The following is a 15,441-nucleotide window of genomic DNA, read 5'->3' on the forward strand; positions in this document are numbered from 1 at the left end:
CCAGGGCTCAAACCCGTGTCCCCTGCATTGGCAGGTGGATTCTTAACCACTGTCCCACCAGGGAAGTCCCCATGACTCTTTTTGAATTATGGTTTTCTCTGGGTATATGCCCAGTAGTGGGATTGCTGGGTCATATGGTAGTTCTATTTGTAGTTTTCTAAGGACCCTCCATACTGTTCTCCATAGTGGCTGTATCAATTTACATTCCCACCAACAGTGCAAGAGGGTTCCCTTTTCTCCACACCCTCTCCAGCATTTATTGTTTGTAGATTTTTTGATGATGGCCATTCTGACCGGTGTGAGGTGATACCTCATTGTAGTTTTAATTTCCATTTCTCTAATGATTAATGATGTTGAGCATCCTTTCATGTGTTTGTTGGCAATCTGTATATCTTCTTTGGAGAAATGTCTATTTAGGTCTTCTGCCCATTTTTGGATTGCATGAGCTGCTTGTGTTTTTTGGAGATTAATCCTTTGTCAGTTGCTTCGTTTGCAAATATTTCTCCCATCCTGAGGGTTGTCTTTTTGTCTTGTTTATGTTTCCTTTGCTGTGCAAAAGCTTTTGTTTCATTAGGTCCCATTAGTTTATTTTTATTTCCCTTTCTCTAGGAGGTGGGTCAAAAAGGAGCTTGCTGTGATTTATGTCATAGAGTGCTCTGCCTATGTATTCCTCTAAGAGTTTTGTAGTGTGTGGCCTTACATTTAGGTCTTTAATCCATTTTGAGTTTATTTTTGTATATGGTGTTAGGGAGTGTTCTAGTTTCATTCTGTTACATGTAGCTGTCCAGTTTTCCCAGCACCACTTACTGAAAAGGCTGTCTTTTCTCTATTGTATATTCTTGCGTCCTTTATCAAAAGTAAGTTGACCATATGTGTGTCGGTTTATCTCTGGGCTTTCTATCTTGTTCCATTGATCTATATTTCTGTTTTTGTGCCAGTACCATACTGTATTGATTACTGTAGCTTTGTAGTGTAGTCTGAAATCCAGGAGACTGATTCCTCCAGCTCCATTTTTCTTTTTCAAGATTGCTTTGGCTATTTGGGGTCTTTTGTGTTTCCATACAAATTGTGAAATTTTTGGTTCTAGTTCTGTGAAAAATGCCATCGGTAGTTTGATAGGGATTGTAATGAATCTATAGATTGCTTTGGGTAGTACAGTCATTTTCACAATGTTGATTCTTCCAAGAACATGGTATAACTCTCCACCTGTTTGTATCATCTTTAATTTCTTTCATCAATGTCTTATAGTTTTCTGCATACAGGTCTTTTGTCTCCCTAGGTAGGTTCATTCCTAGGTATTTTATTTTTTTTGTTGCAATGGTAAATGGGAGTGTTTCCTTATTTTCTCTTGCATATTTTTTTATCATTAGTGTATAGGAATGCAAGAGAATTCTGTGCGTTAATTTTGTATCCAGCTACTTTACCAAATTCATTGATTAGCTGTAGTAGTTTTCTGGTAGCATCTTTAGGATTCTCTATGTATAGTACCATGTCATCTACAAAAAGTGACAGTTTTACTTCTCCTTTTCTGATTTGGATTCCTTTTATTTCTTTTTCTTATCTGATTGCTGTGGCTAAAACTTCAAAAACTATGTTGAATAATAGCGGGAGAGTGGGCAACCTTGTCTTGTTCCTGATCTTAGCAGAAATGGTTTCCGTTTTTCACCACTGAGAACGACGTTGGCTGTGGGTTTGTCATATATGGCCTTTATTAGGTGAGGTAAGTTCCCTCTATGCCCACTTTCTGGAGGATTTTATTTTAAATATGTGTTGAATTTTGTCAAAAGCTACTTCTGCATCAATTGAGATGATCATGTGATTTTTCTCCTTCAATTTGTTAATATGGTGTATCACATTGATTGATTTGCATATACTGAAGAATCTTTGCATTCCTGGGATAAACCCCACTTGATCATGGTGTATGATCCTTTTAATGTGCTGTTGGATTCTGTTTGCTAGTATTTTGTTGAGGATTTTTGCATCTATGTTCCTCAGTGTTATTGGCCTGTAGCTTTCTTTCTTTGTGACATCTTTGTCTGGTTTTGGTATCAGGGTGATGGTGGCCTCGTAGAATGAGTTTGGGAGTGTTACTCCCTCTGCTATACTTTGGAAGAGTTTGAGAAGGATAGGTGTTAGCTGTTCTCTAAATGTTTGATAGAATTCGCCTGTGAAGTCAACTGGTCCCGGGCTTTTGTTTGTTGGAAGATTTTTAATCACAGTCTCAAATTCAGTGCTTGTGATTGGTCTGTTTATATTTTCTATTTCTTCCTGGTTCAGTCTCGGAAGGTCGTGCTTTTCTAAGAATTTGTCCATTTCTTCCAGGTTGTCCATGTTATTGGCATAGAGTTGCTTGTAGTAGTCTCTTAGCATGCTTTGTATTTCTGTGGTGTCTGTTGTAACTTCTCCTTTTTCATTTCTAAGTTTATTGATTTGAGTCCTCTCCCTCTTTTTCTTGATGAGTCTGGCTAACAGTTTATTAATATTGTTTATCTTCTCAAAGAACCAGCTTTTAGTTTTATTGATCTTTGCTATTGTTTCCTTCATTTCTTTTTCATTTCTTTCTGATCTGATCTTTATGATTTCTTTCCTTCTGCTAACTTTGGGTTTTTTTTGCCTTCTTTCTCTAATTGCTTTAGGTGTAAGGTTAGGTTGTTTATTTGAGATGTTTCTTGTTTCTTGAGGTAGGATTGTACTGCTATAAATTTCCCTCTTAGAATGCTTTTGCTGAATCCCATAGGTTTGGTGTCGTCCTATATTCATTGTCATTTGTTTCTAGGTATTTTTTGATTTCTTCAGTGATCTCTTGGTTATTAAGTAGTGTATTGTTTAGCCTCCATGTGTTTGTATTTTTTACAGATTTTTTCCTGTAATTGATATCTAGTCTCAGAGCATTGTGGTTGGAAAAGATACTTGATACGATTTCAATTTTCTTAATTTTACCAAGGCATTATTTGTGACCCATGATATGATCTATCCTAGAGAATGTTCCATGAGCACTTCAGATGAAAGTGTATTCTCGTTTTTAGATGGAATGTCCTATAAATATGAATTAAGTCCATGTTGTTTTACATATCATTTAAAGTTTGTGTTTCCTTATTTATTTTCATTTTGGATGATCTGTCCATTGGTGAAAGTGGGGTGTTGAAGTCCCCTACTATTATTGTGTTACTGTCGATTTCCCCTTTTATGGCTGTTAACATTTGCCTTATGTATTGAGGTTCTCCTATGTTGGGTGCATAAATATTTACAATTGTTATATCTTCTTCATGGATTGATCCCTTGATCACTATGTAGTGTCCTTCTTTGTCTCTTATAACATTCTTTATTTTAAAGTCTATTTTGTTGGATATGAGAATTGCTACTCCAGCTTTCTTTTGATTTCCATTTGTATGGAATATCTTTTTCCATCCTCTCACTTTTAGTCTGTAATGTGTCCCTAAGTCTGACGTGGGTCTCTTGTAGACAGCATATATACAGGTCTTTTTTTTGTATCCATTCAGCCAGTCTATGTCTTTTGGTTGGAGCATTTAATCCATTTACATTTAAGGTAATTATCGGTATGTATATTCCTATTACCATTTTCTTAATTGCTTTGGGTTTGTTATTGTAGGTCTTTTCCTTGTCTGTGTTTCCTGCCTAGAGAAGTTCCTTTAGCATTTGTTGTAAAGCTGGTTTGGTGGTGCTGAATTCTCTTAGCTTTTGCTTGTCTGTAAAGGTTTTAATTTCTCCGTCGAATCTGAATGAGATCCTTGCTGGGTAGAGTAATTTTGGTTGTAGGTTTTTCCCTTTCTTCATTTTAAATATGTCCTGCCACACCCTTCTGGCTTGCAGGGTTTCTGCTGAGAACTCAGCTGTTAACCTTATGAGGATTCCCTTGTATGTTATTTGTTGCTTTTCCCTTGGTGCTTTTAATATTTTTTCTTTGTATTTTTTTTTTTTTTTTTTTTGTGGTATGCAGGCCTCTCACCATTGTGGCCTCTCCCATTGCGGAGCACAGGCTCTGGACACACAGGCTCAGCAGCCATGGCTCACAGGCCCAGCCTCTCCGCGGCATGTGGGATCCTCCCGGACCGGGGCATGAACCCGTGTCCCCTGCATCGGCAGGCGGACTCTCAACCACTGCACCACCAGGGCAGCCCCTAATTTTTGATAGTTTGATTAATATGTGTCTTTGTGTGTTTCTCCTTGGATTTATCCTGTATGGGACTCTTTGTGTTTCCTGGACTTGACTGACCATTTCCTTTCTCACTTTAGGGAAGTTTTCAACTATAATCTCTCCAAATATTTTTTCAGTCCCTTTCTTCTTCTCTTATTCTTCTGGGACCCCTATAATTCGAACGTTGGTGTGTTTAGTGTTGTCCCAGCGGTCTCTGAGTCTGTCCTCAATTTTTTTTTAAACATCTTTATTGGAGTATAATTGCTTTACAATGGTGTGTTCATTTCTGCTTTATAACAAAGTGAATCAGTTACGCATATACATATGTCCCCATATCTCTTCCCTCTTGCGTCTCCCTCCCTCCCATCCTCCCTATTGTCCTCAATTCTTTTCATTATGTTTTCTTTATTCTGCTCTGTGGTAGTTATTTCCAGTATTTTGTCTTCCAGGTTACTTATCTGTTCTTCTGCCTCACTTATTCTGTTATTAATTCCTTCTAGAGAATTTTTAATTTCACTTATTGTGTTGTTCATCATTGTTTGTTTGCTATTTAGTTCTTCTAGGTCCTTGTTAAACCCTTCTTGTATTTTCTCCATTCTATTTCCAAGATTTTCGATCATCTTTACTATCATTACTCTGAATTCTTTTTCAGGTAGACTGCCTATTTCCTCTTCATTTGTTTGGTCTGGTGGGTTTTTACCGTGCTCCTTCATCTGCTGTGTATTTGTCTGTCTTCTTATTTTGCTTAACTTACTGCATTTGGGGTCTCCTTTTCACAGGCTGCAGGTTTGTAGTTCCCACTGTCTTTGTTGTCTGCCCCCAGTGGGTAAGGTTGTCTCAGTGGGTTGTGTAGGCTTCCTGGTGGAGGGGACTGGTGCCTGTGTTCTGGTAGATGAGGTTGGATCTTGTCTTTCTGGTTGGCAGGACCACATCCGGTGGTGTGTTTTGGGGTGTCTGTGAACTTATTATGATTTTAGGCAGCCTCTCTGCTAATGGGTGGGGTTTTGTTCCTGCCTTGCTAGTTGTTTGGCATGGGGTGTCCAGCACTGCAGGTTGCTGGTCACTGAGTGGAGCTGAGTCTTATCGCTGAGATGGAGATCTCTGGGAGAGCTTTTGCCATTTGATATTACATGGAGCCGGGAGGTCTCTTGTGGACCAATGTCCTGAACTCAGCTCTCCCACCTCAGAGACTCAGGCCTGACACCCGGCTGGAGCACCAAGACCCTGTCAGCCACATGGCTCAGAAGAAAAGGGAGAAGAAAAAGAAAGAAAAAATAAAATAAAATAACGTTATTAAAATTAAAAAATTGTTAAATATAAAAAAGTAATTAAAAAAAGAAAGAAAGAAGAGAGCAACCAAACTAATAAAAAAATCCACCAATGAAAGCAAGCGCTAAAAAGTATACTAAAAAGAAAAAAAAACAAAAAAATAACAGACCGACAGAACCCTAGGACAAATGGTAAAAGCAAAGCTATACAGACAAAATCACACAAAGAAACATATACATACAACCTCACAAAAAGAGAAAAAGCAAAATAATATATATATTTTAAAAAAAGGGAAGAGATCAACGAAATCAATAAACAAATTTACCAATGATAATAAGCTCTAAATACTAAACTAAGATAAACATACAACCAGAAACAAATTAGATACAGAAAGCAAACCCCAAGTCTACAGTTGTTCACAAAGTCTACCGCCTCAATTTTGGGATGATTCGTTGTCTATTCAGGTATTCCACAGATCCAGGGTACATCAAGTTGATTGTGGAGATTTAATCCACTGCTCCTGAGGCTGGCTGCTGGGGGAGATTTCTCTTTGTCTTCTTTGTTTCCACAGCTCCGGGATTCAGCTTTGGATCTGGCCCCACCTATGCATGTAGGTCTCCTTAGGGTGTCTGTTCTTCACTCACACAGGATGGGGTTAAGTAGCAGCTGATTAGGGGGCTCTGGCTCATTCAGGCTGGGGGTATGGAGGGGTACAGAATGTGGTGCAAGCCTGTGTTGGCAGAGGCTGGTGTGACGTTGCAACAGCCTGAGGTGCGCCATGTGTTCTCCTAGGGAAGTTGTCCCTGGATCACAGGACCCTGGCAGTGGTGGGCTGCACAGGCTCCCCGGAGGGGCGGTGTGGATAGTGACCTGTGCTTGCACATAGGCTTCTTGGCAGCTGTATCAGCAGCCTTAGCATTTCATGCCCGTCTCTGGTGTCCATGCTGATAGCTGCAGCTCACGCCCATCTCTGGAGCTTGTTAGGCTGAATCCCCTCTCCTCGCACACCCTGAAACAATGGTCTCTTTCCTCTTGGGCAGTTCCAGACTTTTTCCACAGACCCCCTCCCGGCTAGCTGTGGCGCACTAACCCCCTTCAGGCTGTGTTCACGCAGCCAACCCCAGTCCTCTCCCTGGGATCTGACCTCCAAGGCCCGAGCCTCAGCTCCCAGACCCCGCCCTCCCTGGCAGGTGAGCAGACAAGCCTCTCAGGCTGCTGAGTGCTGGTTGGCACTGATCCTCTGTGCAGGAATCCCTCCGCTTTGCCCTCTGCACCCGTGTTGCTGTGCTCTCCTCCATGGCTCCAAAGCTTCCCCCCTGCCCACCCGCCGTCTCTGCCAGTGAAGGGGATTCCTAATGTGTGGAAACATTTCCTCCTTCACAGCACCCTCCCAGAGGTGCAGGTCCCGTTCCTATTCTTTTGTCTCTGTGTTTTCTTTTTTCTTTCGCCCTACCCAGGTATGCGGGGAGTTTCTTGCCTTTTGGGAAGTCTGAGGTCTTCTGCCAGCACTCAGTAGGTGTTTTTTAGGAGTTGTTCCATATGTAGATGTATTTTTGATGTATTTGTGGGGAGAAAGGTGATCTCCATGTCTTACTCCTCTGCCATCTTGAGGGTCCCCCTGACATACCTATATATATATTTATTTATTTATTTTTGGCTGCGTTGGGTCTTCGTTGCTGCGTGTGGGCTTTCTCTAGTTGTGGCAAGTGCGGGCTACTCTTCGTTGCAGTGTGCGGGCTTCTCATTGCAGTGGCTTCTCTTGTTGCGGAGCACGGGCTCTAGGCACATGGGCTCAGTAGTTGTGGCTCATGGACTCTAGAGCGCAAGCTCAGTAGTTGTGGCACACGGGCTTAGTTGCTCCGTGGCATGTGAGATCTTCCCGGACCAGGGCTTGAAGCCATGTCCCCTGCATTGGCAGGTGGATTCTTAACCACTGTGCCACCAGGGAAGCCCCCCCAGACATATATTTTTAAGATTAAAAAAAACATACTATCAAATGAGAGTCTTCCTTAAAGATAAAAATCTGTGTGACCCAGATGCACTGAATGCTGAGGCCAAGCAATGAAAAACCCATAGTCTCAACATACCATTTTTCCTGACCTCTTACTTTGGAGGGTGTTATGGATTGAAATGTGTCCCCCAAAACTCATATGTTGAAGTTTTAACCCCCAGTACCTCAGAATGTAACTTTATTTAGAAATAGGGTCAATGGAGATGTAATTAGTTAAGATGAGTCAGATTGGAGTAGGGTGGTAATAAAGAGAGGAAATTTGGACACAGAGACTGACATGCATACTGGGAGACATGCACACATGTCATGTGAAGATTAGAGTTATGCTTCCACAAGTCACGGAGCTACCAGAAACCAGGAGAGAGGCCTGGAACAGATCCTTCCCAAGCACCTTCAGAGGAAGCATGGTCCTGCTGACACCCTGATTTTGGACTTCTAGCTTCTAGAATTGTGAGGCAATAAATCTCTGTTGTCTAATCCACTCATTTTGTGGCATTTTGTCATGGCAGGCCTAGGAAACTAATACAGAAGGCAATACTCTAGGTACTGGGATTGCAAGAAATTACATATTCTTTTGAATATGTAATTTCCTCCAGTATTTCACAGTTCTCTCTGTTATATGCTAGAAAAATCAAGGTGAAAAGCAGCTTTTGAGTTGGATATTATGTTGCTCTCTCTGGTGAGCCCTTCCTATGTGACTTGGTTCTATCCTTCCTGAGAGTTGTAGAGGGTACTGGAATCAAGATCTGAAAATTATGCTTCGTAGCTTTTTCTTAGAACAGCAGGAATTTCTCAGTGTACCCCATTTTCATGGATTTTCCTGCAATTAGAGACACAAGGCTCCTCTGTATTTTTCTGGGGGTAGCTCAGTTTTGGAGGGGTGAGCTCCAGTTTCAATAGGTAAGGAGGATGAAACTGTTCTGACAGGATCTGAACTTGTTTCATTTCCTGCCTAAAATGTACCAAGTACAATTTTATGTGCTTGATTACTCAAAGCAGTAGTTGAATTTAGAAAATGATTGCTTTGGTGTGTTAGCACTTACATAGATTGCTTCATTTAATCTTCCCAAGTAACCTATGAGATATAGATCTTACTACTATTAGACAGATGAGGAAATAGACTTACTTATGCAACTTGCTCAAGGACACAGAGTTGCTAAGTGGCAGAGTTGGGGTTGGAATTCACAAAGTTTAACTCCAGAGACTGTAGACTACACTCCCACATAAAGTGCCTCTATCTTGTGTTAGTTACTCTTATTGTTGTAATTTTTAGCATTTCTTAAAAATCACAATTTCCTTCACCTGTGATTTTCTTCACTCACTTAAAAGTATAATAAAACTATGCCAGGAAGCAGCAGGCTGAGGACATGATGGGGAAATGAAATGAACTTTAACAAGACAGTATATAATTATCCTCTCCTTCCCCCATTAAATTCTCTCCTGCAATCCAATATAACCTTTGTTGTTTGATTCTGGACATCATTCTTTCATTCTTATTTGAACAACATGCCTCTGAGTGTGAATGTTGACTGAATGAAACCAATGCAGAAAGCCTGCCGCTGATCCAGACGGCGACAAGTAGCTTTTGAGTCAAATCTTCCATTGTGGCCTCAGAGTGGGCTGTACCTAAGTGACTTAGTTTTCGAATTAGTGAGAATTTAAGTGCAGAGGATGCTGGAGAAGGTGTGATTGATACACTGGCATCCTGCATTCACTCATTGGATGACAACTTATTAGTCCCTATACGGATAGCTTACTGTTTGATTATATTTAATTCCAGAACAATGTTCAAATAAATTGTTGTAAGAAGGAGCAACTAATCCATTTATATGACAAAAAAATAAAATTGTCTCGATAATATCCCAAGTCTCTAGGACATTTTAATTGTGATTTCAATCCACTTGAAGGGGTTGCCTATATTTTTATTTTACTGGACTTTTGTCACACAAAATATTTCCAGCCAGGACTTGAAAAACTTTACTCTGAAAGAGATGCTTTTGTTTTAAAGAATTCCTATATGATGTGACTTGAGACGCAAAGATGTACATATGAAAATTGGCATTGAAAAGTGATTCATTGCTAATAGTGGTACTCTAATGTTTTCAAAATTGGTTGGATAATATCCATTGGCGTTTCTTATATTATAAAGAAAAGCAATCTATTGGTTTATATTGAACAGTATATATTCTAAAATTTCATTTGTTTGCAAACATTATTCTCCACTTAAAATGCATTGTGGAAAGAAAATGTGCATTTTTCTATCATGAAAATTAACTCCACTTGAGGATAAGTTAAAAGTGAAAGAATTACCGGCTGTGTTGGACGTTACTGGCCTTGCTATTGCCTCCGATTTGGTTTCACAGAGAAAATCATCGATGGAGGGACTCAGGAGGGGTCTGCTCTCTTGCTGTTCATTCACCAGCTGGGAACAAATGAACACAGGTGTCAAAGGACTTTGTCCAATTGCAGAATCAGATGAATTAAAATGCAGCCTTGCAACAAAATGAGAATAGCAAGCCTACCAAAAAATAAATCAATCAATAAGTAATAGGGTAGAGGCAAGAAAGGAAACAAAATCAGGGGATGGGGAATGAGCCTTTCAGCACTGTCATATTTTTGATGCAGCCAACTTCAGTTTTCAAACCTCAAGCTTTTTTTCTCCTCCTAGAACGGTTTTGGAATTATTCTCTAATTTCAGTATGTAGAATATGACACCTATTGAATCACAGTTCCTAAGGGCCAATCTCACTCTTCATCTGGACAAAAAGCTCTCACTGAGACCTGGAACCATGGCTTCAGACCCTGAGGTGACACATTCTGTTTAGGACTGGTCAGTCATTGCTATGTAGTAACAGCATGCACACACACAGAGATCCGTGTGCATGGATAAATGCTCTTTCTCTCTCTCTTAAAAAGCTCAAGTCACCTAAAGGCACACGCCCTTCCTTACATTTTCTTGGAATGCTTTTGTAGTGCATAACAAGTATTTTGAGAGAGTAGGAAGTATTGTTAACTGTACAGGTATCCAGTATATATGTTTGTGAAAATCTGTATGTAAAAGAGATTTCTGTCAATTCAATTATATTTCCCCATTGGCTCGTTCTCTAATTTCAGAAATCTTTCAGTTTGATTTTTATTAGTTCTCATTATCAGTGGCAGCCAACTATTTACTTTCAGTTATTCTGCACCTCTTTGAATCCAAACATCCTTAAGTTCTGTTTCTAAGGGTAAGGGGAAAATTACACTTATGATAACACAAGTGGTTAGTCCCTAAAAGAACTGTCTTAGTTTTTTGGGAGTTTTTATATTGGCCTTTCTTAAAATGGGCACAGTCATCTAGTTTTCTACTTGCTATAGGAAAAAGATGTGCCAAAAAATCTCTAGATTTTAAAATACTTATTTGCAAGGCTGTATTTTAAGAGACACATAAAATAACAAATGAAGTGTTTTGAAGTATTACCAAATCAAAATATTTTCTATGACTCACTTTCACTTCATTATTTCTCTGGCAATGTTAGTGGTATTATAGCTTAGAGCTTATGGACCCTGACAAGAGACCTAAATAATGGTAAATATGGGAAGAAAAAATGCAATTCTATTATTGGTGAAGGAGGAATATGGAAGCATTAGTGATTATTCAGGGACTGAAAACCAAGAGGCACCTTTGGTACTTTTACACATTCATGCTATTATCTTAACATGGATAAATCTCAGATCTTCACTGAAGTCTAAGATTTTGAGATAGAGTTGGCAATTTAATTTCACTCATATTAATTTGTACATGTTATCGAGGGTTCTAAGCATTAACAATGCTCATTTTCTTTTAATGTTCAAGTTATAGAGATAGAAAAATTTTCAATTATAAGTTTTAGTGTTACTATGTATAAAGACTCACAGATTTCTCTAAATTATCTGAGGTCTGTTTTGGTTGTAACCTTTTTTTGGGGATGCTCCTTTAATCCATGAACAAAACTCTTGAGTTTCTTTGCATTTTGTTTTCTGAATTTGAACATTCTTGGGTATCACCCATCCTATTTATATTGAAATATTTTTTAATGTTGAGGGACTATGAGCTTCTCATGTTTTGGGGATAAAATATATTAGAAGTTTTGTAAATGCCATGGTTTATGCCAGCTCTTCGGAAAATGTGATTAGTTTTCTGGGATCTGTTTTTCATTTATAGGTAGCTCATGTAAAAACTGTGTTTATGCAATTTCTTAAAGACTCATACATTAATGTGTATTTCTTGGGAGAACTTGCCCTTTTAGCCATATATGCTTAGCATATTGAACCCATCTAGTATGATATCACCATGGTGATGTGGTCTTGATGTAACAACAATGTCTACCTCCAGGCTGTGTCATTCTCACAGCTGTCAAGGGAGAGATGGATTCTGCTGTGCTATAAACATCATGGAAGATGAAGGTCACCATCAAATATGGCACCACACTATACTCATAGAATTTATTGTAACAGGCTTACATTTATTAAGTTGTGCATTCTGACTACTAGGTCTTATTGACCTAGGCTAAAGTGAAAAAGGTGCAAAAACTCAATACAACCAATACAACTTCAACTTTAAAATACGTATGACATGTGTGTGATGTCATAACTCTTTTTGTTAGCCATTATTTCTCTGAAGAAGTCTGATGTTATTGATAGATAACTAAGAAAATTTATTCTCTTAGTCCTGGTCTTGAGAAATATCCATTATTATGTAAAAGGTACCTATGATTTATATTCCACAAAAGCCCCCTTATACTTTTTCTTTACTTTGGATACAATTAAATTCCTTTGCAAATAAAAGGACTAATAATTTATTTCCAAGTCATAGCTCTGTGAGTAGGTGTGTAGAATAGACCTAGATTACCTATGGTTTTAGAAGACCAGGGTATTAGATTTCTGTAGATATTTTTAATTGCAAACACTGAAAAATTAGTCTAAATTTGATAAAAGAATTCTAGAAAGTAAGACCTTTCCACATAAATATCTAAATGGAAAAACAAAGGACAGCCACAATTAATTGAAAGGCCTATCCTTTTAGGCAAGTCTGCTTTATCAGAGGTAATAGGATTTTTTTTTTTTGAGTCTCTCTCCTCATTCAAACCAAAGACTTATTTTCTAGGGAAAGCACTTCTATCACTCAGATTTTCTCAGCATAGGAAGAAAAGAATACCAAAGAGGAGGTTATTCAGAGAGACCCTAGAGAGCCCAAGACTAAGTTGTGGCTTCTCCTCATAAGGTCTTTTCCACACCTACTGTCTTATTTGTGACCACACTTCACCCCTGGACTGGAGTTGTTCCCATAACATGTCTGTCCCGTTCCCATAACTGAGCTGTTCCTGTGACTTTCTTCCATAGATACAAATCAAAGAGGAAACTTCACATTACTTTCTGAGTCTGTGCTTTTCAAGCTAGAGCACCGTTTAGCTGTTGGGAAATGCTGAGATTGGAGTGGGGATAGTGGCAGGGCTCAAGGGTGAAGAGGATGAAAGGCCAGATTTCAGATAGCATGGAAAGGTCATTTGGGAACTGAAGGTTTTTGGGTTTTGATTGAGATATGGAAGATGAAATAGGAGATATCATGAAAAAAATCTTTTGTTATTAACTCTGAGGTAAGAGGCTATGTCTTACTCATATTTATATCCTTCACAACTTCTAATAGAATGTCTTCATATAAGAGGGGCTCAATAAATGGCTACCAAATGGGACAGTGACTTTGCAGAAACTGAAGATATAAAAATATCTATCTCAAACAGTCCAATTTTGAACTGTTTCTTCAGTCAGATGAATTTAAGAATCATTATTTTAGCCCTACTAAGTCCCATTTTATTTTTACTTCTATAGATAAGAATGGCTTTTCACATGCCTCCCTCCTGATTTTCAAACAAATTTATGGTTTTCCTATGGTGACTTGAGAATAAGCAAACCTTTTAGGTCATAAAGTAATATTGCAAACTGAACTGAATCCCCCAAATAGTTCCCCTAAGCTTCACTCCCAAATTGTATGCCATTTATTCTGTCTTTATTCATGGGTAGGATAGAGCTTATTCACTTCCTTTTAGAATTACTTCCTTCAGTTTGAAAATACTTTATGAACTTACCTCATTTCATCCTTCTGGCACAGAGTACATTGATGTTATAAAAATAATAAAAGGTGAGTCCAAAGGTTTCCCATTTTTTTTTTTGAATAACTGAGTGGGAGTGATTGCAATTTTGGTCCAATCAGATGATCTTAACTAAGTTAAAATGACCCACTTCATTAGTTGCTAAGGCCTTTATTTCAACTTTACATTTAAACTTTTCCTTTATTATCCTTCTGTGTCCTCTTCTCAATATTTAGATTAGTTCAAAGGCCTTTCTAATGGTGACAGATTCTTATTTCTCTTTCAGGACCCCGTTCTATTGATACATTGTCTGGGAACCTTCTTCAGCTCTAGGCGGCAAGTGCCTTCTTACAACATCTCTGCGTTCCCATGCTTTACCCAATTTTATAACTTTAGTTTCACCTGTTTCCTCCCACTAGCCTGTGATCTCTTTGAAGGTAGAGACCTTATCCAATTAATTTTTGTATCTCATAGTGGCAGTTTAATAAATGTTGACTGATTTTATACAGTCCAATTGAATGGTGAATTGTATAAATGGTGAATTGTATAAAAGAATGTATAAAAGAATGAGTAAAACCCCCAATTTCATATGGGGTTTGATCAACTCAGAGAGAGGCCAGTGATCCTCAGAAATGTTTACTAAATTCCTGGCAAATTTTAAACCACAAATCTAAGTCCATTTTCCCCCACTGTCACATCATTGAAATGCTTGGAAACCTCGAGGTATCTAAAGGAACATTTCCAAATGCAAGGCTTCTACCAAGAAGTCAAAAATGCCAAGAATGAATGCCTAACAAGAAAAATTGAAATAAAGGCATGGAACTGCCTCATTCCAACTTTGGAAGCAGGACATGGACCAATGCAAGTGGGAAGCCAGTGGTACTTCAAGAAATAACACCACTACCTCACTCAGAGATTTTAAATCAGAGATTCAAATTTGGAGATTCTGAGAGAAAGCCCTTACACAGTCAATGGACATGGAAATGAAAGGAAGCAGCAGAAGTAAGAAGACAGGTGAGAACTCGCATGTAGGAGCTTCTTGTCACTCAGAATTCAAGACTATTGATCCTTTACACCTTCCTTGTAATCATAGGTTGTAAATGAAATATTCAATCAAATGCCTTCAATTTACTTATGACTTAGTCAGACCGGTCAGTTGATGTGGCTAATAGTAGCCACCACAGGACAAAATTGCTTCTTATTTTATATCAATACTGTGTTTAGTGTTGAGCAGAATGCAGACAATATCATCCACCTTTAATGAATTATTGTCTGTTTTAAAACTTTGTCTAAAAATGCATTTGCCTTAGTTCAACATGAATTTACTTAATTTAAATGTTAAAAAATTAAATTATTATATGATCTAAGCTGAATATTTAACTAAGATGAAAGGAGAGTATTTTGTTTTTAAATACTGCCTGCTACTTAAGCTCCAGTGCATTAAAGATAGCTTTTTTTGTAACTTAAGTCTAAGTTTATTTATCTTTAAACAATATATTGCTTAGGTGTTTCATTAAAAAATATAGAGCTAAAGTTTGTGATAGCTCATATCACTAAGAATTAACTCCAAACCAAAATACATTTTAGGTGAGAAAACAAGGTCTGTATAGGATAATAACTGATTCTATAATTTTACACTTCAGGTTGATGATCTCAATCTATTGTTTTAGTTTAAAGTAAAATATTGTTTTTATTTTGAAACATTTTAGTATTTAAAGAATAATCTTAAAAGTTAAAACACTGAAGCGAATAAGCTAAAAAACAGTTGACAAATATCTCGTATTTGTAATGTTGATTAAAAAGTTTGTAAAAATATACCAGTCTTTTTATCTCATCTAAATAATAGAAAAAATATGATTGTTTTTATATAAATAAAAACACAAATATGCTTTCAATAG

The 15,441-nt window shown here is 38.0% G+C and overlaps 1 protein-coding gene across 2 annotated transcripts in view; it reads right to left on the bottom strand.

Annotated features, from left to right (window-relative positions):
* PEX5L (peroxisomal biogenesis factor 5 like) overlaps nt 1-15,441 on the bottom strand; it is a 247,278-nt gene that overhangs the window by 87,025 nt on the left and 144,812 nt on the right. For both annotated transcript variants that reach the window (XM_060150055.1, XM_060150054.1), the window contains one exon: nt 9,747-9,858. In XM_060150055.1, coding sequence (XP_060006038.1) covers nt 9,747-9,858 — 112 coding nt within the window. The remainder of the gene's footprint in view (nt 1-9,746; nt 9,859-15,441) is intronic.

This window comes from Lagenorhynchus albirostris, chromosome 5 (genome assembly GCF_949774975.1).
Source record: "Lagenorhynchus albirostris chromosome 5, mLagAlb1.1, whole genome shotgun sequence".
In the NCBI taxonomy this organism is placed as follows: domain Eukaryota; kingdom Metazoa; phylum Chordata; class Mammalia; order Artiodactyla; family Delphinidae; genus Lagenorhynchus; species Lagenorhynchus albirostris.